At 46.7% G+C, this 21,822-nt stretch overlaps 2 protein-coding genes and 1 long non-coding RNA gene across 4 annotated transcripts; 1 reads left to right on the top strand and 2 right to left on the bottom strand.

Moving 5' to 3' along the window:
* Positions 1–126: 126 nt before the first annotated feature.
* Positions 127–668, bottom strand: LOC142818228 (histone H3). The gene has a single exon (XM_075934804.1). It carries the CDS (start codon positions 603–605, stop codon positions 195–197), a length of 411 nt encoding a protein of 136 aa, XP_075790919.1. The 5' UTR covers positions 606–668; the 3' UTR covers positions 127–194.
* Positions 669–1,777: 1,109 nt separating this feature from the next.
* On the bottom strand, positions 1,778–2,204 carry LOC102449848 (histone H4). Its single transcript, XM_075934829.1, has one exon. The coding sequence runs from the start codon at positions 2,135–2,137 to the stop codon at positions 1,826–1,828; it is 312 nt and encodes a 103-aa protein (XP_075790944.1). The 5' UTR covers positions 2,138–2,204; the 3' UTR covers positions 1,778–1,825.
* Positions 2,205–2,703: 499 nt separating this feature from the next.
* On the top strand, positions 2,704–15,745 carry LOC142830382 (uncharacterized). 2 transcript variants are annotated; one of them, XR_012905576.1, is made up of 3 exons: positions 2,704–2,947; positions 13,087–13,195; positions 14,144–15,745. It is a non-coding gene; the product is annotated as an uncharacterized LOC142830382 (long non-coding RNA). The 2 variants fall into 2 exon arrangements; XR_012905577.1 differs by lacking the exon at positions 2,704–2,947 and adding an exon at positions 4,151–4,287.
* The last annotated feature ends 6,077 nt before the right edge of the window (positions 15,746–21,822 follow it).

Below are 21,822 nucleotides of genomic sequence, written 5' to 3'. Positions count from 1 at the left end.
CACTGCTATAAATCAGGCCCAGAAAATATGAATATTGAGTATGAAATATACATAAGTCACTAACTTAACTGGACAGGAATGGTGCTGAAAAGACGAGTGTGGTACAGCTCCTTTGCAGTGTGAATGTAGTGGCTCTTAAAAGAGCCTTTGGATCTTTCGCGATAGTTTTCTTGTTGCCAAAAGGAGTTAAGCTTTTAAGCCCTCTCACCACGGATACGGCGAGCTAACTGGATGTCCTTGGGCATGATGGTGACTCGCTTAGCGTGAATGGCGCACAGGTTGGTGTCCTCAAAGAGCCCGACCAAGTAGGCTTCGCTCGCCTCCTGCAGGGCCATAACGGCCGAGCTCTGGAAGCGCAAGTCGGTCTTGAAGTCCTGGGCGATTTCTCGCACCAGGCGCTGGAAGGGCAGCTTGCGGATCAGCAGCTCGGTAGATTTCTGGTAGCGGCGGATTTCTCGCAGGGCAACAGTGCCGGGGCGATACCGATGAGGTTTCTTCACTCCCCCGGTGGCAGGCGCGCTCTTCCGGGCAGCTTTAGTAGCTAGCTGCTTACGGGGCGCTTTGCCACCGGTTGACTTACGGGCGGTCTGCTTGGTCCTGGCCATTTTCAGCAACCCTGACCCTCACTTACAACTGTCAGGCAAATAGACAGAATTAAGATAAAACCCCCTCGGCTCAGGCGGTATTTATAGGCAAGCACTCCTTTTCGATTGGTTGTTGAGATGGAGCCAGCTATCATTGGACGATTTGAACATTTGAAAAGCCCGCGCCTGGTGCAGCAAAAATCGGACACGCCTTTTCCCAGTCCTGTTCAGTTCAGACAAGTCTCTAAACCGGCTTTCAACGGTCAGGTCGCTGAAATTCGCGCTCTGTGAATCTCCCCATAGTCGGTTTCTTACGGTTCCCTCTCTCCGAGACTCCGCCTCCCACTCCCTCACCGTCTAGTTCCCCCTCTCCCCCCCCCCCATTTAAAGTGATGTTTCGGCACCTTGTTATTTCGCTTCCAAACGGGTGTTTCTTGAGACCAAACATTATTCCCCCATCTTCGCCGTAACTTACATACGAGCAACCTTAATTAAGCATGAGCGGGGCACGAATCCCCGAAGGGTAAGAGCGAAGCCACAGGATATGCCAATTGCATAGAAAAGTCGCTTCGTTCTCCTGGGCGTGCCTTCTTTACATACATAGCTTTTAGAAGGTGACACTCACTGCTACCAGTATCCAACAATTCATTTCTCTCGGAACGAGGAGCGCTGCCTCCTCATGAAGAACCTTTTTGTCATTCAGTCCTGTCTTAAGCTTCAGAGGAGACAAGATATCTTAAATGCTTACGAGTTGTAATTCTCAAAGAGGTTTTCTATTGACATCTCATGCCCTCCGTATCTTCTCTACAAGATTTGAAAGTGCATGAAACATATGGCCTCGGGGAACACCGTGGGAAGTCTCTCCCCTCCCAACAAACGGGGGGAGGGCGGCACAAATCGGAGGTTAGTGTTCCCGGTTGTAGGGGACTTTACTGCAGCTTTCTCGTGGCGTTTCATAAGCTGCCAGGCAAAGGACTATGTAGGAAACCCGGGTCCTGTTAGCCAGAAAGCTGAAACAGGTTCTCAGGGGAAAACAAAAACGTCATCCCAGCCTTAGTCCTCTCCTTTCAGCCGTGAAAGAAAATAAATGCGTCCTTATATAATGTATGATTTAGGTCACGTGAGGAAATAGAATACCCTTAAACAGCTTTAGAAGACACCACTAGTAATTGAGCTCTCGTTGTGAAAGTGTGGGTGGCTCTTAAAAGAGCCTTTTATGGTTTTGGTGTGAGAGGAAAAACTTAGCCGCCGAAGCCGTACAGAGTGCGACCCTGGCGTTTCAGAGCATAGACCACGTCCATGGCAGTGACAGTCTTCCGCTTAGCGTGTTCGGTGTAAGTGACAGCATCGCGAATCACGTTCTCCAGAAACACCTTCAGCACTCCGCGAGTTTCTTCATAGATCAAGCCCGAAATACGCTTGACGCCACCGCGGCGCGCCAAACGGCGAATAGCCGGCTTCGTGATTCCTTGAATGTTATCACGGAGCACTTTACGGTGGCGCTTAGCGCCCCCTTTTCCCAAACCCTTGCCGCCTTTACCACGACCAGACATGCTTACGCTATAGGCTTTAAGCACCACAAATAAAAACCTAGCACAGAGTAAGTGGCTTCAGTTCGCTGTACTCGCTGTATATTATCTGGGAGCCGACCTGATTGAGAACCGTGAAGGAAAGGGGCGGAGCATGGACCCTGTTTTCCACCTCACCGCCCTGCCTCCGGCTGCCTGAGGAGGGCGAGTTTTACAAGAAAAAAGGCGGGCTGTTCAGCCTGCTCTCTTCCCCACCCTTCCCTTCTCCACTCGCCATTGTTGGCGCGCTGCTCTAAGTGACACTCCCCAAGATTTGAGTTTTTAAAAAAGAGATAAAATAGATAGATTCGACGCGATCGAGGATAAGTCCTTCGTTTGTAATATCGAGATACACTATCAGAGCTAGACGATCACTAGGACCCTTTCCGGCCTTGGAATCCATGAAAAAGTCGTGCTTGCTATAATTAGGATTGCAATGAAACCTCGCGGTTTCTGGCGCTATGGCCTGGCTCTGTGAAATGTGCAAAGGAAATGCTACTTTCAAGCTGTACTGTTCAATTTGTCCTTAGCTTGTAACTGAGGGGTCTCCGGAAAAGCCGTCTTCACGTTTGCAGCCATTTTCTTTTGAAAACCTTTCTCTGGTTTTCAAGTATTCACGGACTGCATCAAAATCCGACCAATCAGATTTTCGGACACATGTTTTCCCCACTCCTCTGTCGCCGCCTCCCCTCGCCAGGTTCTAACTCTCCTTCGGGGAGCTTAATGTAAGACGCCCACAGTTATTACCATCGGAAAACAGAGCAGGCAGGACACCTTCGATACATTTATTCGCTGGTATGAACTCTCTTACTGTTCCTTTCACAGTACATGCCATAGTGTGACTGATGCATAAATGGAAACAATGGCTCAGAAAACCAGCCTGATTCCTCATTTCTGTACCTTCTAGGCAGAAATCAAAGTTTTATGTTGGGAAGGGGTCGGCTTCTAAATTGTTGATATGAAAACGGAGTCAGGCAGGGACAATACTTCGAAAAAGATGTTATATGTGCCTACATGCCACACTTCCAATTTTATATGAACCTGCAGACAGATCTTCGGAAGGCAAAGGGGGAACTGCCATCTGAAGGGGGGGGTTTCAGAGGAGGATCTCTTGCACTCTGAATACCACAAAACAGGGAGCTGTCTTGTGGCACCTTAAAGACTAACCAGGTTATTTGTTCCTGTTCAGACAGAGAGGACTACAACTTGTCAGCAGAACTTCAGTTGTACAAAAATGTTTGCTATGTAGAGGAGATCTAACTGATGGGAAACATACAGGTTTTGTTCCTACCTTTGCCTTTTGTAACCAGAAAGGTGGGAATGATAGTTGTCCTCCATCAGATTCAGAAAAGACAGGTATATACCTTCCAAGGGCCATTGAGCAAGCTGTGCTCCTTTACTGGAAGATCACTATGTAGCTTTGTGTCTAGAAAGACTCAGTCTGCAGGAAGCTGGTTTTTCTGATCATTTAATAGTTTATAACAACATACTGAAAATATTTGGAGCGGAGTTTCCCATACTTTCATTTGCATGTATGTATTCTCAGAACATCTACAAATCAAGTCCCAGTTGTTTTGCCCAAGGCCCTAATTCAAAGGAGAAGTGCCATATTAGAGGTCACCTGTGGGAAATGTTGCTTTACATGAGGCAGCTGGAGCTTGACTTGTAGAAGCTGAGCTATTTGCACTTAAGCTATTTGGCAGAGACAAGGATAACACTAGTTTCCTAGGGACACACTCAAACCTCTTAACACTGAGGTCCTCCTATCTCTTCTGGCAAGTCTACTTTTACATTCACCTTACACATTTCAACTTCTGCTAAAAATGACACTGAGGTAACCTCAGTGAGGCACAAAACAGCCTCATGCACAACACTGCCATGACTCATTAGTTGAGTTCTGCCCACTTTGTACATTGAGTGAGGCAGAGTCATTTAGCAGAAATATAGTATGAAATCATTACACTGGGCTGCCACAGTTTAGAGGGCCAGGAACTCCATCAGGGCTGCAGCAGCTTGCAGAGCAGAGAGTCTAGTGCCCCCTCTGCCCAACCTTATCTAATCCGGAAATCTCCCTTTTCCATAGCCAGTCAGATCCTCAAGATACCAGACAGGTTGAAAGTATGGGATATACTCAGGTAAGCAAATCCAGTAAGAACTGGCTGAGCTATGGCAATAGCCAGCATGGATCTATTTAAAGAGCTGGAGTGGACCTGGGTTGTGATAGGACAGAAATTAAGAAATTTAAGTTCCTTTCACATTTGGTGCCAGACCAGGGAGGTCCAACCTGTAATTTTAATCAGGTGTAACATGGATATCCCTTTGCATTCCCCCTAATTGTAATCTTTCCAATTTGCCAAACTGAAAATTGTGTACTAATAATACAGCTTGATGAATTCAGTGAGACATTGAATGTGGTGGGGATTATTTTCCCTAGGATGCGTCCCTTCCCCAACTTTGATTTACAGCCAAATGTTCAGTTTCTCTTCCCATATGAATATGTTACTGAGAAGAGAAATGTAACTGCTCCAGCCGATAGTAAAGTTCTGTACCAAATAGGGATGTGACTGGTTAATGAGTTAACCAGTAAGCCTCATCTTTAATGGGTAAGGCTTACCGATAACAGATAACCAGTGGAGGCTGCTCCAGCCCTTCAGGGCCTGCACAGGGAGCTCCCATTTATGGCCGGGGGAGCCACTCCAGCCTGGCTGTTTTGCCAGGGACTGCTCTTGACCAGCTGGGCTGAAGCACCCCATCTGCGTCCACTGCAATGTAATCTGTTAACCATTTAAACATAAAGTTTAAGCAGTTAAGTAATTACATGGAATTTTATATCCCTAGTACCAAACAGCACAACAAACAATCCAATTCAGTTAGTGACTCTGATGTATATTTCATACTCACTATTCATATTCTCTGGGCCTGATTTATACCAGTGTAGCCCCTCCTGTTCACTAGCCAGCTATGAAGTTATTGTGACTTTGTATGCAACTTTGGGAGACTAAGCTTGAGGCTCTTTTGTGTGCTCTATGTTGTGTGTCAGTGTGTGTGCATCTCAGACCAGACCTGCTCCAGCCACCAGGAACAGGCTTTATTCTGTAAAGAACATAGAACAGGATTACTTTTCATCAGCCTCCTCTCTGCTTGCAGCCTATGTGCTCCCAGCTCAGTCAATGCTGAGACCTTGCCGGTCGAGCTGAGGGTACATCCTTGCAGGAACTAGGAAGTTCTTCCAACAAACCACAGTTTGTAGGTCACAACTTGTAGTTCCCAGGGCTGCTTCTGAAGCACACTGGCCCGGGGACTACACCCTTTCCCCACATATTGAAAGAGCAACCTTATCTCTTTTCTTAGTCAAAACCCTCTCCAGTGGAATATCACATGTCATACACTTTTCATATATTTCCTAGGGCTTCCTGCTGTACATCATCTCACAGCAGTTCTGGCCAAAACCCCCATTTTACTCCTCCTTCATCAGGCAGCCCTTTGTTCTAGATTGGGCAAAACAGATGCTCTGAACTGTCTCGTTGAGCACTGCAGAGCTGGTGGGCTATCTCTGGGCACCTCTTTAGTCTGATCCCACTCTGTCTACCTTTCTCCCATCCAATTATGTTTGTTCAGATTCTCCTTGATTTGGTTGGCTTCCTCCATGTTCCCCATGGTCTGGTAAAGCTCCTATAGGTCAAAGTATTGAGGGTCTGACTCAGATTGGTCTGGGTCTGGTGACTCACTGCAGTGTATCCTGCAATCCCCCTGCAGGTTTTCTTTCCCCTATAGCAGCCTGGTCTATCGATAGAGTTCCCTGTGAGGTCCTTCCTTACCCCTGCCTTCAATGGGAAGTATCCCTCACGTCCTGGCTTGGCTCCCTACATTTCTACTTCCCTACATACTGGTTGATTGACTCAGCCAAAAAGTAGAAACATGTCTGGTGTAATTTGGTAATGGTATATCACCTGTTCTCTTCCTCCTGATTCTGACTGTAGGATTAATCTCTGTATTAATCATAAATCTCTATATTAATCATTTTCATGTGAATGTGGATCAACTTTTCATATAACCTCTATATTAAGTTTTTAACTTTGTAGCAAGTCCTTTTACATAGCTTTGTATTACATCTTTTTATATAGAAACATTGTATCTTTTCATATAGAACATAGAAACTTTGTATAAAGTCTTTAGTCTTGGTAGGATAATCCCTAAAAATGAGTTAGGTAAAGAGAATGTCCCTATTGAATGAATGAATTGTGAATGGATAAGGCCAGAAAGACAAGCATTTCAGGGCAATGGATGGAGAGGGGATGGAAGCCAGATCTAACAGCAATGAGACCTGTGAAGTAGGGATGTAATAGGGATGTTAAAGACTATCCAATAATCATTTGCTTATCTGAGTGGACTAGTTGATTACCCTCTTCCCCCTCCCCCGCTGACTCTATAAGATAGAGGCAGCAAAAGGGGAGTGAAAGGGTACTTCAGATGTGCAGCACTGCTGCTTTGAAACCCCAATGCAGCATTTCAAAGGGGCAGCTGCTGCACAGCTGAGGGCCCTTGTACATTTTAAAGGAGGAATACGAAAGTGCCTATTGACTAGTCAATGGAAATTCCATCAACTAGTTGACTAGTCAATTAACCGCATTTTATCATCCTTAGGATGTAATAGTGTAGTGGTCCATGGGCCGCATGCAGCCTGCGGCCCTTTTGTTTGGAGCCCATAGTGCAGTTGGATTTACATGGTGCTCAACATGTGGCCTGTGGGTGGGATCGTTTGAACAGAGCCTCCACTGGGAACATACTCCACAATGGCGAGGCGTCTCCCAGATGGGTTGAGCATTGAAAGGCATGAGTGGACAGGCTGGCTGGAAGTTAGGTACAGGGTGTCGGTGTTTCTAGCCCCCAGGGAGGAGGTGCCAGGAGTGCCAGGGTATTGTGTGAAAGAAGCTATTTGCGTATATTTGCATATATATTTGCATGTGTATGCAACCACACTTAAGTTATGAGAGTAACATTGTGGCCCCCTGGGCTTCCAAAGTTGAGTAGCCCTGGTGCAGTGGATTAACCAATTAACCAATAAGCAAAAGCTTATAGGTTAATGCTGTAGACCAATGGTTCCCAACCTTTTTGAGCATACAGACCTCTTTTCAATCTATTAAAACTTCACGAACTGCCCCCCTCCTTGGGGGAGAAAAAAAAGAAAAGGAAACGAAAAGTAAAGATCGGGGTCACCACATTTATTTTCAACTTATTTTTAAACTTTCCATGGACCTCCTGCAATACCATAGTGCACCACCAGAGGTCCACAGACCACAGGTTGGGAACCACTGCACAGACTACTGGCATTTCCCTCCTCCTACCCCACCAGTACATTTTTTAGCAGGCTGGCCAACAGAATAACTCAGCCCTGGCTTGCAATGGGTCCGGGACCTATTCCTGCTGCAGCTCTGCATTTAAAGTGTATTAGGAGCCGTGCAGGTAGGCATGACTCAGAGCTGTGTCCCCTCTCTGCTCTGTGGAGATAGGATACAGGGTGAGAGAGGGGGCATCTTGACATCGGCACCCCTCCTCTGTCTCCCCTGGCCTGCATAGAAAGCAGGAGGTTCCTGAGGGGACAACTCCAAGGCAAACAGCAGTAGATGTGCATCAGTCTGTGAAAGGCAGCTGAAGTGCTGGGCTTGATAACCTCTTGGCTAAGCCAGTCAAGATCCCCTATCAGAGGCTCCAAGATCTACCAGTAGTTGGTGACCACTGCTCTTCATTCTTTTCCTGGGCCAGGTGAAGCAAGTCTCCTTGCAACTATTGTAATGTCATGCTGCAAGGCCACACTGGTGCCAACCTGTTCCTCACTTCTTGGTCCCAGATGCCCCCCATAAACTACTGTGTCAATTTATAATCCCGATCAGGGAAAGGTTGGCCCTGTCGGAGCTTCTCCTCTACTGCCTGCAGTAAGGCTTCTAACTCAATGGCATAAGATGAGGCTGTCTCTCCAGGGCATTGGCACCTCTCTTAAAAGCCTACCGTGGGGTCCAATGATAAATGACACTGTACTCTGCTCTACGCCCTTCAATAGCTCAGATTGGAAGTGGCAGATTAAGGACTAATTTACAGGCTCCCCTGTTTAGGTATTTAATGAAGGTGGGGAACTTCAAAGGTTCAGGAATGCCAGTGGCTGCTAGCATGGATTGTATATCTGTTATCCAGTCCTTGATACCTACCCTGCAATCTGCACCACCACTGAACATAGAATCCCACATACCCCAAGATTTACTCCCAACACCTTCACTCTTAGTAGCAGGAGTCTCCTGACCTCAACAACCCTTGAAGAGCTCTATCTTCACTGACACTAAACCAGAGTAAACCCTGGGCTCCCCCTGGACTCCAAACTGAATCCATGCTGTCCTTGTTCTCTTGTGTGGCACCTTCCTGCTTGTGTGGAAAAAAATCAAACTTCCCCTATCCAAGTCACAGCAGCAATAACTAAAAAAATGTAGCGCCTCCTGTTCACTAGCCCTGTATGAGGTTATTTTACATAGTGGAAGCCTTGTGACTTTTTACACAACTTTGGGAGACTAGACCTGAGGCTCTGTTGTGTGCTTTGTGTTGTGTGTCAGTGTGTGTGCACCTCAGACCAGCCCCACTCCAATCACCAGGAACAGGCTTTATTCTGCAAAGAACACAGACCAAGATTACAGTTCAGCAGCCGCCTCTCTGCTTGCAGCCTACTTGCTCCAAGCCCAGTCAGTGCTGAGACCCTGCTAGGAGAGCAGGGGGTGCATCTTGTCAGGAACCAGGAAGTAATCCCAACATGCCACAACTAATAGTTCCCAGGGCTGCGCCTGAAGCACCCTGGACCTTGGGCTACACCAGGGCTGCATCTAGATTGGCAAGTTTTTCCACAAAAGCAACTGCTTTTGTGGAAAAACTTGCCAGCTGTCTACACTGGCCGCTTGAATTTCCGCAAGAATACTAACGATCTCATGTAAGATTGTCAGTGTTCTTGCGGAAATACTATGCTGCTCCTGTTCGGGCAGAAGTCCTCTTGCACAAATGCTTTTGCGCAAGTGGGCCAGTATAGACAACGCGGTATTGTTTTGCGCAAAAAAGCCCCGATGGTGAAAATGGCGATCGGGGCTTTCTTGCACAAAACCACGTCTAGATTGGCACAGACGCTTTTCCACAAAAAGCGCTTTTGCGGAAAAGTGTCCGTGCCAATCTAGACACTCTTTTCTGCAAATGCTTTTAATGGAAAAACTTTTCCGTTAAAAGCATTTGCGGAAAATAATGCCAGTCTAGACATAGCCCAGGTGTTTTGAAAGGGACTGAAGAAGTTCTGGAAGGAACTCAAGAGGAGGGTGTCAGGGCAATGGGGGGAAGAGTAAAGGGAGAGCATGATGGAAGAGAAAGGCAGGAGAAGAGAGGAATGGAACATATAGGGGCAGGATGGGAGGGAGGAAGAAGAAGAATACCATAGGCAGCATAGAATAGGGATGTTAAATTTCAATTAATTGACTAATCAAATAGTCCATGCAATTTTCATCGACTATTCGATTAGTCAATACAGGCACCTTTGCCTTTGAAATGTAGCAACAGCCTTTGGTCTCTTGATATACTTCAAAGGCAACAGTACTGCATGCATGGGGCCAGCTACAGACTCAAGCAGTCCTCCTCTGGTCCCATGCTCCTACAGTGTTTCAAAGCGGCAGCGCTGCATGGAGACCGGAGTCAGCTGGAAACTGAGTCCCCAGCTGACCCTGGGCTCCATGCAGCCCTGCCACTTAGAAACACCATGGGGCGCCTGACCCCGGGCTGCATGCAGTGTTTGAACGTGGCAGCGCTGCATGGAGCCCAAGGTCTGGCCCCAGGCTCCACGTGGCACTGCTGCTTTGAAAACCTCCCTTCTCTCCTCCCCCCCTTTGCTGTCTCTTTCTGATAGAGGCAGCAAGGACTGGGGGGGAGGAAGCGACTAGTCAACTAGCATGTTGACTATCCATTAGGCATTTGCTTATTGGATAGTCAACTAGTTGTTCACATCCCTAGTGCAGGAGTCTCTTGTTCATGTAGCTTGGTATCCCCTCTTGGTCCTCTCCACAGCTCCATTGGCCTACACAGGGCACAGCTACATCTGTCAGCTCCTATGCACTTTTCCACAGCTTGCAGTGTAGAAAACTGTCTCCTGCACTTCCAGCACTTAGGATGCCAAAACACCAGACTATGAGAAAGACCCCCAGTGGCAAGACATGGTAACGAAGAATCTCCCATTGGCATCAGTTTTAATTGGGGCCTTCAAGTTCCTACAGATCAACATAGAACTGCACAACCCCCGGGTGATCTCTTTGTTGTACTTTTGTTCAGATCTGAACAGATAGATCTTGTTTAATCAAACAAAAGATTCACATTGATCTAGCAAATTAGTCATATTGCCAAATGTTTCATTATTTCCTCCACACAAATACAGGATCAAAGGCACTGAATATGGCTAATGCACAAGTTTAAATAAAGACTAACACAATCATTTCACCCTTATGAGATCACTTTGGGTTGAAGTCTTCCCTTAACTCCCCTGCTGGAGCATTTGATAAGAACAGAAATTCCCAAAAGTCAAAAGAGAGAAACCAAATAAGAAAGTTAGTCACGGTAACTGGATAAGTTTGTGTAAGCAAGTAAGGCATAAGATATAACAACTTGGAAGTATACTCGCAAGACATTCAGTTTGCTGCTGGCTATTCAGCTTTCTGATGGCTATTTAAAAATCTTCCTATTTCCCATGGATTTTGTAACAGATGAACATTCTTGACATGGGACTGAGCTAGAAACTTTATAAAATATTTGAGCCCTTTGCATCTTGGCAAGTTCTCAAAGTCTTCAAAAGAATAATTTTTTTCAGCCACATCTCTGCAAAATCTTGAACAAATATTATCTTATTTTTGTGGTCTCCCACAAAATTGTTTTCCCCCACAGTCTAGTTGCCTTATTTTTTTCTTTAACGGTAAATCAAAGACATTTGACAATCAAAGCATGAGCTTTAGCAATTGAAGCCATCATAGAAGCCAGGAACCTCTGTCATGTATTTTTTTAATCGAATTTAAAATCATCTGACTGGCTTAGTGATTCTGTAAGGAGCCAGAGAACAAATTTTAGGGGTTTGCCTTTCTCTGCTACTACAGGTACTTCTATTATTTTCAAATGATTATAACAGTGTTTCCCCATTTTATTTGGCCATGGAACCCTTTTCAGCTTTTCAGAATGTCAAGTAACCAGTAGGTTTGTGAAGCAAAAAAAAAAAAAAAAAAAGGAGGGGGAGGGGGACCCACCGGTGCATGAAAATCACATTCCTTCCCCAAGACCCCACCCCTTCCTTGAGGCCTCATCCTCTCTGTTCCCCTCCTCTCCATCACTTGCTATCCCTAGCCCTTATACACTCTCACTGGGTTGAGACAGGAGGTGCGGGCTCTGGGGTGGGAATGAGGGATTTGGTTGTGGGAAGGGGTGAGAAGTGCAAGCTCTGAGAGGGAATTTGGATGCAGGAGAAGGGGAGGCTGGCTCAGGAGAGGGCTCCATGCTGGGGAGTGTTGGGCTCAGGTGGAAGGTTGGGGGTACTGAGCCAGCCACAAGCTTGTGGACGTGAGGGTGCAGGAGTTTGGGTTGAATATATGAGGGGCTCAGAGCAAGGAGGTTGTGAGTATGGTGGGCTCAGGACACAGATCTGTGATGTGTGGATGGTGCAGGGTGTTGTGGCAGAAGACTGAGGATGTGGGGATGCAGGAGTTTGGGGAATGTAAGAGGCTCAGGACAGGGGATTCCAGTGTATGATAGGCTCAGATTTGGGGTCAGGTGGTGCAGAAGTGTTATGATGTTTCAGTGAGATGGGGGTTTGGCCCCAACTGGGGGCTTGTTGACCAGGCTTCATTTTGAAATAATATATTATGTGAAACGCAAAAGGTTTTAGCATTGTCTTCATTTATGAGAGGGGCGGGGAACCTGTTTTGAGTCAAGGGTCACTGACCCACAGAAAAGTCAGTTGGGGCCACACAAGTGAGATGCAAAAAAAAGCCCTCCCAAACCCCCAAGCCTCACTAATGTGGTCCCAACTGTGCTGGTAGGGGCAAGGGACAGGGTGCTAGTGGGTGCTGGGGCTGGGAGAGGGTGCTGCTGGGTGTTGAGGTAGGTGGCAGGATGCTGGCACAGGTGTCTGGGTGCTGGGGCAGGATGCTCGGACAAGGAACAGGGTGCTGCTAGGTGCTAGGGTGGATGGCAGGGTGCTGCTGGGTGCCGGGGTGGGTGGTTGGGGTTGGGGACAGTTCTGCTGGGTGCTGGGGTGGGTGGCAGGGTGCTGGAGCCAGGAACAGGGTGCTGCTGGGTGCTGGGGACAGCGCTGGTGGGGGCAGGGGACAGGGGAAGCAGGGACCAGTACCTGCCAATCCTGCAACACCTCTGGGTGACTGCACTTCCCCTCCTCAAACAGCTGGCGTGCGCTGCCTGAACAGCAGGGGCTGTTGCACTCCAGCAACTTACTTCCACGATGCCATCCTGCGGGGGGTAGGGTGTGGGGAGTCCCAGGGCAGAGTGTGCTGCCTGCACAGTTGGAGCTGCACAGCCCCGGGTCTCCTGTCCTCCCGTCCCCTCACCACACAGAAAGGCTCCAGAACTAAGTTACAGGGTGCCACAGCCCCAGCTCTTCAGGCAGCACGCACCGGCTCCTTTGGGAAGGGAAAGTGCTTCCTCTCTGCTATGGGTCACGTGGGGTCACCCCTGTCCAGCATCCCCCTAGTATGCCAGATGGGAGCAACTGTTCCCTCTGCCCCCGCCTCGCTACAACTCTGCATCACCAGGGTGGAACGGGAAACAAGTGTGCTGTTTCTTTAAGAAGCTGGCTAGCCAGCTCTCTCTCTTTCAGAGAGACGTAAATGTCATTCCTAATTTGTCCTTGATGTCTGTTTGTCTTTCAGCTATTTTCAGAGTCCAAAGTAGGCAAATATTTGCCTGCTGCCATTCTAGAGAAGTCGGGATGCTGTGACGGCGCGTTGGGGTTTTCCCGTCTCCTGCACCCCCGTAATGGTACAGACAGACTCCACCAGCCAGTACAATAGAGGAAGTTTATTGCTTCTCCAGGATACAGCACAGCACAGATGTAATCTTGTTACAGGGCAGGTCTAGGATGCCTCAGCACCCCCTTGAGATGGGGAAGCCTGGGCCCCTAAATCCCAGCCCATTGCCTAGGCTGCTTCCTCCATGATACCATCCAGAAACCTAACTAACTCACTTCCAGCCCTGCCCCCAGCCAGGGCTCCACTCCCCTTCTTCCCATTGTTCCACTCCCTGGGAGATAACTGGTCAGACAGGTTCAAAGCCCCCTTGCATAATGACTCATCCCCTGCTTTGCTGGGCTGTGCTGCAGACAGTTGAGGTCACTCACAACCCAAGCCTAGCAACCAGCAAGGTACCCACACTATGTCACAGATACTTATTTCTTTGGGGAGAAGTCAGTTGAAGACCCTGGACTACAGAGGGAAATGGGCACAATTTGTGGATGGCTCTAGAGCTCAAGGAATCTCTTCCCCAGGCAACCTGGCTGTGTTAAGGAAACTCCAGAATTTTAAAAATGAGTCCTTATTATATTGTTCTTTCCAGCATTTTTTATTTTGTCTTACTCAAGGGGCCTGATAGTATTGCCAGGCCCCTGAGAAAGGTGTGGGGACAGCTCCCTGCTCCCAGAAAAGGGGGAAGGAAGAGAGGCTCAGGAAAAATGACAGAGTGGGGGCAGCCAGATCGCAGTGCTGCCTGGAACACTTCCCCTTCCCCTCTCCCCAATCCTTAGCACTGCCTGATACACTCCTTGTGAGGATCAAGTGCAAATTTAAAGAGCCCAGGGCTCTGGCTACCACCACTGTTGCCTGGCTATTTTGAATCACCAGGCCCCAGGCCAATTATCTCCTTTGCCCCAACCCTGTCAATGGGCCTCCTCTTACCTCTTTTCCAACTGTCTTACTGTTGTCTGCTTCATAGGTGTCCAGCTCAGTAAATCACAACATATGTACTCAGGTCGCATTCCATGGGAACAAGAGTGGCAAGCTGGAATAATGCCTCAGCAGCTGAATTTCAGTGAACGTTTCTCATGACCTGTACTATCCATTAAAGTTGCATATATTGTGTGATGTGTCCATGCACCTTCAGCAACTAAACTGAAAGTGGAAGAGAAAGAAGTTCACCCAGTTCCCTGCCCAATTCCAGTTGTTTGGTTTGTGGCTTTGCCTAGTTATATCTTGAAACAACAACAACACATCTCAGAAACTTGGAAGCAGAGTTTCTTCCCTTTTAGAAAAAACCTCTCGCAAAATAATTAATTAATGAACTGAGTTAAAATTTAAAAGTTCTAAAATAAATAAGTGCGTGATCTGCAGATTTTCTTTTCATCTCAAGACAGATTGTAGCAAGAGCCAACTTCATATTATTCCTAATAAAATAGTGAGGCATGGGCACATTATAATGCAGCGCTACTCAACATGTGGCCCGTGGGCCACGTGCAACTTGCAGCCCATTTGTTTGTGGCCCACGGTGCGGTTTGGGTTTATGCGGTTTGGGTTTGGCTCAACACGTGGCCCACCGATGGGATCCTTTGAACATGGCCTCCACTGGGACCATGCTACACAATGGCAAGTCAATATAATGGTCTTCTGTTGATATGCGTTTTAGTAGTTACATTCCTGGACTGTCATTGCTCATTAAAAGTGCTGTTATATGGGTGGAAATCAGGTAAATATTGCATTTGGTTAATATCAGCAGAACTGACTTAATTGGGGCCTGCGTGTTGTGTCGACTTGACTTCATCATTGTATTCATGTCCATCAGCGTGAAAGAAGCTATTTGCATTTATTTGCATATATATTTGCCTGTATGTGCAACCACACTTAAGTTGCAACCCTCGGCATGTGCTGTGAATATCATCGTGGCCCCCAGGGCTTCCAATGTTGAGTAGCCCTATTATAATGCCTAGTATAATAGGCTCCTATCCAGGTTGGAGTCTTTAAGTGCTACTAGAATATAACAGTCATAGTGGCAGTATAAAAATGTGGGGCATGAGTTAGGAAGGTTCTTATGGGAAGAGTCATGGTGCTGGGAGCAGGCACTGCTCTGACACCTTCTTTCCCCACATTGTGGAAAGTTGGGGCCCAGCAGGGAGCATATGTTTTATAGGTGTGTGACGAAGGGCCTCCGTTAACTTAAAATTGTATGATGTGAGTTATTGTGTTAGGATGTGGTATTGAACAAAAGTGTACGAAGACTATGTTCCTGACTGAAGACAAAAATACAATAACCAAAGGTAAGTTAGGGGCTGAGGGGAGGTGTGCACAGAGAAAAAGCTTGAGTTTCGATGTGAAGGATCATGGGATGGCTCCTGTGACTGGAGGGAGCAGAATGTCAGAGGAGGCTGGGCAGGCTGTGATCAGAATGGGAACCACTGCTGAGCTTTCAGGTTAAGATTGGGTCATGGTTATTTTCAGTAAAAGTCACTGACAGGTCATGAGCAATAAACAAAAAATTAACGGGAGTCCTGACCTGTGACTTTTACTAAAATTAGCTGGGGTGGGGAAGGGCTTGGGAAGGAGAAATGACATTTGGAGCCTCAAGGGGGGCTGACAGCCTGTGGTTCTCCCACCTTGGCAGAACAGGGTCATAGCCCCAGCAGCAGCTGTGGGGCAGGGGAGGCTCATAGCCCCAGCTCTAGCCGCTGACAGCTGAAGCCAAAGAAGTCACCAAAGTCTGATAAAGTCATGAGATCCATAACTTCCATGAGTAAATCATATCCTTAAAGATGTCTTTCCCTCTGGCACTAAGAATGTAGCCAGACAGACCCCCCCCTCCCCCATCTCATCCATCTTGCTTGCCCTCTGAGATGTCTGTATACAGGGCAGAGAAGGAAGGATAAGGAAAATCAGCATAGCCATTAAGCTTTGATCTGCTTTGATGCGAGATCAGGATATGCGAGTTTTCTCTGACTCTGAGTAAGCTGAAAACATGGATATGAGGAGAGAACGATTAAGGCAATAAGCTGAGCTCGAGGCTCCAAGAAGTGCCCGGCTGGCACCCATGTTGATACGAACACACACAGCCGTCCCTGGGAGAGGAATCCCCCACTGAGAAAAGAATGCCCAGTACTTCCAATTTAATCCACTCAACTCTCTCTTACAAGTGTAAATTAAGTTCACAACTCCCTTGTAAGAACTGGTCTCACAAAAGGCAGACCAGCACTATTTGGCATCACAGATGAGAAAGAGAAATACGTGACCCCATGGGTATAAAGATGGGTACAGCACACACTCACTTTTGAGTGTCAATCTACTCTCTACCTGCTGGTCGGGTTAGGTGTTTGACCTCCCGAGGTTCTATGGGGACGCCCACCTCGTATTTTCGTCTTTCCTAGGAATTGAGGGACCGGCCCTGGCCTGACATGCTGGAGTCGAGAGGCACAGAAGGGGGTAAAAATTGTACCTGGATGTGGTCCTCTGTCTTAAGTGTACACAGACTTAGAGCTCTTTAAAGATTAAGCTGTTACTTGGTACTATTATTTCTGTTTTCCTATCTTTATCTTCTTTGTAACCATTTTTAAGATTTATATTTTGCTAGCAGTTAAGAAATAGAGCAATAGTCATTGCAACCATACGATTTATAAGCTTCCTCAATAAACCTGTAACTGTTTAAGCTTTAACCTGACTCCTTCAGTTGCTGTAACAGAACCAGGCACAATTTAAAAGAACTTCAGCCGGTCTTAAGGGACAGATATAGGGAGAGCTTGGGCGTTTGGATTTGTGTCACTCCCAGGTGGCAGATCCGTTGGGGCACTTCTCAGCCTCCCCCAGGCTGCCCGCTGCGAAGGAATCACGGATTCTAGCAGCTAAAATCTGAAGTGTAATAAACTCTCCCTGTAAACTTATTGGGGCGCTCGTCAACCTCCTCCAGGTTGCCCGCTGCAAGGGACCCCGGTCTCAGCAGTTGAAGTCTCGGGTGTATAGCACACACACACACCACTCACTGCCCTGACCGTCGGCTGACAAAGTAGTACAGGATACACTTCTTGGCAGCAATATCATGTAAGAGCAATGGTGGCTGATAAGCACCAGTTCCTGAGGGAACTCTCCTTACTGTGAATTGCACATTCAAAAAGCCCCGAGTAGACAGGGCCATTTGTTGGAAAAAAACCCTTTAACACAAAATCCCTAATTCCTCAAAAAATGAGGTTTACAGGATCTTGCGCAAAAGGGGTTTTTTTTTCCAACAAATGGCCCATCAACACGGGGCTTTTTAGCCTCAAAACCTCTTCCGCAAAAAGGATTGGCAGAACATATGCAAATGAGAGCGCGATTTGCATATCATCTGCCGCACAAAAGCCACAGTGTAGACGTAGCCTCAGTAACGGCAACACACCTGCTTCATAAGAATATTTGTGACATCACATCCAGGGGTGTGACTGGAGTGGAGCATGTGGAAGTGTTGCCTCTGTTAGAGTGGTGTTATAATGTTGATTTGTTTATAATGTTCATAATGTAATTGTTGTAAATAGGATGTGGGTAAGGTGCACACTTAAAGGAGCAGTTGCTGCCATCAGTAACTGAAAACAAAATGGAGTTTAGGAAAATAAAATGGAGTTTCTGGAAATACAGTTAAACTTTTCCCACCTCAAGTGTCTGCACTCAGTACCAAAATTGCACCAGGCATGCAGATCCTTTGCACCCAGCCCGAAATTGGGCACATCACCCTATACAAGTTTACAGTTTACCTACCAAAGGTTCTAAAACAAGAAAAAACACTGCACCCAGGGGTGGGTGGTCAGTGTTCTGGTCTGTGTAGACAGCACAGCGCCACAAAGGGAAAAGGCACAGGGATCATTACAACTGCGGTGGGTTCTCACACCACGCTGTGGCAAAGGCTCAGCACTGGTGATCTGGGATACACCAAGCAGAGGTGTTTGGTCTCTACCTGCCTCGGACCATAACATTGTCATCATCCCTTAAACACTCCGTTGTGGTGAAGGCTCAATGAAAATCATCCCAGAACTGCGAGGGATCACTTGCGGTTCCTCCCTAAGGGCTAACTTGAGTCCAAAGGTAGAAGGTTGCAAGCAGCAGTACCACCATTGGCGACAGAGACTTTGTAACGTATAAATACCTTACCTGTATTGGGGACCTTTCTGTCTTCCTTCTCTTCTGTTTTGGGGTGGGGGTTGGATTTGTTGGTTGTTTTTGTTCTTGTTCATGCACTTGTCAATTTAAATCCTTACAATATATTAGTGAACTTGAATCTGGACTCCAAGTGAGTTTTTTTGGGGAGAAATCACCGGTGATCAGATATGGTGTCAGGGGACTCCCTTCTGGTAACCAGAGCATTTAACATCATCAGTCAGATCCCTTCTCCTAAATTCTAAATTAATTCAAAAGATTATGCTTGTTACTGAGACTCTGGGGTAACACCTCCCCGCTCCCACACACACACACATATTTCCACTCTCCTCCTGACCCTGGCCCTTCAGCGCAGTTCCAGGGTCCTAGTAGGAATTTAATGTGGTTAGAAATGCACTAAAACCAAAATGGAGATTGTGACTAAAGGGACAATCCAAAATGGAGTTGTGGTGCATGATGGGATTTTAACATGGAACCCCACAGACTGAGAGGACTTTTGCAGCCAAAACCACCCTCTGCACATGGCACATGTCCATGCACACCACACCAGTTTGCACCCAGCACCGTTCTCTGCACTCGGCACTCCAGCTGCTTTTCCCGTCCAGAGGCATTTATAAACTCGGACCCTGAGAGAGTTCGGGTTCCTGATTTCTCGGGTTCCCTCATTCCTGTCTCTTTGTGAGTTCGTCGTTCGCCTAGCTTTCTGTCTCCAGAACCATGATGAAGGCTGGGACATATCCTGATAACAGACCAGCATCTAGCAGGGTGCTTCAGCCCAACACTGGTGAAAGCCCTGTGCAAGTGGACTCTAGCTACCTGTCCTGACGAACCGGACACACCGCCTAACTCCGATTGCTGTGGTGAATGCCCTCTATTCCAGAGCTGGGAAGACAATCTTATGTGTATTCTACTCACAAACTGACTGTCACACCATTGACAGAGCAACGACAAGGACTTCTCAGTGTTCCTCCCCCAAGGCTATCTGAGCTAAAGGGTTGTAGGTCCTGAGCCTCAGCTGTCAGTTACCATCTCCAAACTCACTGAGTATAATTTCCTTTGCACACTGCATAACACCTCATTATTTTTAAAGGGGGTAGGGTTGGTTTTACAGTGTTGTGTTGTGTTTATTCAAATTTATTGGTTACCTGTTGTATTCAATACATTTTTACATCTTTTAAATTTGATACCAGCATCTGTGGTTTTTTTTCCATCTGAGAAATCCGCTGGTGATAGATACAGTGGGTTCCAGGCTGGATCTCCTTCTGGGACAAAGGCATTTACCATCTAGTCAGCAGCCCAGTCTAAATTAGTTAATTAGTGCGCCTTTGCTGGTAACATAATTGGCGACCGTGGCAGGGCCTGGAAGGGATTTCTCAACCAGGTCCTCTGTTCAAATTGGCTCTCCCAGACTTGTATGGGACAAGCCACTATAATACAACAGATAACACAGTGAACCAACACTGTATACGGTCCATTGACTCAGTGAGGATTTTTGTTTTGTTTTGTTTTGTTTCTAACTACTTGGTTCAGTAGTGAGTTGGGGACGCCTGACCACTGCTGTGCCCACTGTTACAGCCACCCGGTATGGGCACGGAGGCCCATCGTTAGGCGCTAGGCCTGAGCTGTGGTTTTCACTGGGCAACTCAAAGGTAGAACTCCAGCTGGACCAGCCATCCTCCTCAGGAGTCCTTTCTCTACCGCTAGCCTGCCTGTGCTCGATTTGAATCATCTGGCTCTGGGTATTGGGGACTGGTTGTAATTCTACACCAGAAGCTTTATTCACAGGGTTTTGGGGGTAGAGGTTTTAACCTCCCGTGTTCAACTGTGGTTCTATACCACATAAACATAGCCCTTTATTTTATTATTTCCTAATTCTGATATTGGGTAAGTAATATCGAAAAACAGAAGATGGCCCAGAAGCAGACCAATAAAGGATGGACCAATCAGATCAATAAAAGTAATCTGGAGTCTGCAATATCTGTGTTTGGGAAAGGGTCCAATCCTTGGAACATCGAATCATTTACGGGGGAAGTAACCTTACAAAATTTTTCTACCTTGTGGGAACAATATGTGTTAGCTAAGCCCTCTCCCACACGTAAATATCGTAAGCGAGCATTGATATACGGTCTTACCATGACGTCACGTGAATTGGCCACCTGCGTGAAAAGGTTAAAAATACAGCTAGAACAAGCTGCAACTGAAAATGATTTGTTGCAGAAACAAAATGGTGATTTAAAACGAGAAAATGAAAATCATGCCATTTTGAACACCAATTTAAATAGCCAGGTTCTACAACTGGAAAACCAGTTGAGAGACATGAATTCAAAGATGGTAGAGGCAGAAAGAGTAGCCTCCCTCACCAGCACTGAGGTGCAAGAGACTCAGGCAGCAGTCAGGCAGCTACTCAAAGAGGCTAAAACCTCTGAGGAGCATGTAAGCCTCTCTGCCTGCCAGACAGAAATTGCCACCCTAAAAGCTCAGTTGCAAACAGCAAAGGGTTTGGTGTCAGCAATAAAACCCAATAGTTACCGGGAAATAGAGGAAGGTTCCGGGGAAATTTCCAGACATCCTAGTGCTCCCCCAACCAGAGGGGATGCCATGGCCCCTATCACAATTTCATACACTACCACTGACGGGAGCAATCACCTAGTGGTAAAGAGAGAAACTAAGCCACTGTCCCCTGAGCAAGCCAGAGCGCTGGGAAAATCATTAGGGGTATGTAACAGAGATACCGTTTTAGACTGGCTAGCCAAGGTTGCCACCACTCCTAACCTTGTGCATGAGGGACTTAGTATTATTATTGCGAGAATGTGTTACGGGAGAAGACTATAATATGATGCCATACTCAATGGTAAACAACCAGAGTATTGGGCTGGATAAAGTGCATAAAAGTATTCATAAGGTTTATTTCCCATATGATAATCTGATGGGAAGAATGTACATTGAATGCCAATGTGAGGGTGAAAGACCCGAAACTTATACTATGAGGAAAAAGCTGTTGTTTTGGATTAATGGTTTTGGGGAATTGAGGGGACATGTATTGTCATATGACACCCCCAAACTTAAGGAAGTTTATTTCCAAGGTTTGTTGCCTGCCATCAAATTAGCTCTAGGGACAATCGACATTAGAAGCACACCATTGCATGTGCTGGAAAATAAGGTGAAGGAGACATTTGATCTCCACCAACAAGCTCACCCTAGTAACAAAAATCAAAATAAAAGAGTGGCAGCTTTCTAAAACCTTGAAAATAAACCTTATTCTAATAAAAAAAGGCCAGGTGGACCACCCAAACTGTTTAATGGGAGACCTGAGGACATTAACAGCATGAGAAGGCTCCTCTGCTAGCGGTTAAGTAAATATGAAAGGTGGGAAAAATTTAAAAACGTAACTACTGACGAAATATTTCAGAAACTTGCCGCTCATGAAACAACGCCCCATGACAACATGGCACCTGTCCGCCATTTTGGAAAAGAAGGGAGTCAGCCATATTGTACGGATAATGGAAGTCG

The sequence above is a fragment of the Pelodiscus sinensis genome, chromosome 1 (genome assembly GCF_049634645.1).
Source record: "Pelodiscus sinensis isolate JC-2024 chromosome 1, ASM4963464v1, whole genome shotgun sequence".
NCBI lineage: Eukaryota > Metazoa > Chordata > Testudines > Trionychidae > Pelodiscus > Pelodiscus sinensis.
Note: the sequence above shows the minus strand (reverse complement) of the source record. Positions and strands in the feature narration are given on the sequence as shown.

What these genes read in the sequence shown, in the direction of transcription:
- LOC142818228 (XM_075934804.1), bottom strand. Translation starts at nt 605, where the DNA reads ATGGCCAGGACCAAGCAGACCGCCCGTAAGTCAACCGGTGGCAAAGCG.
- LOC102449848 (XM_075934829.1), bottom strand. Translation starts at nt 2,137, where the DNA reads ATGTCTGGTCGTGGTAAAGGCGGCAAGGGTTTGGGAAAAGGGGGCGCT.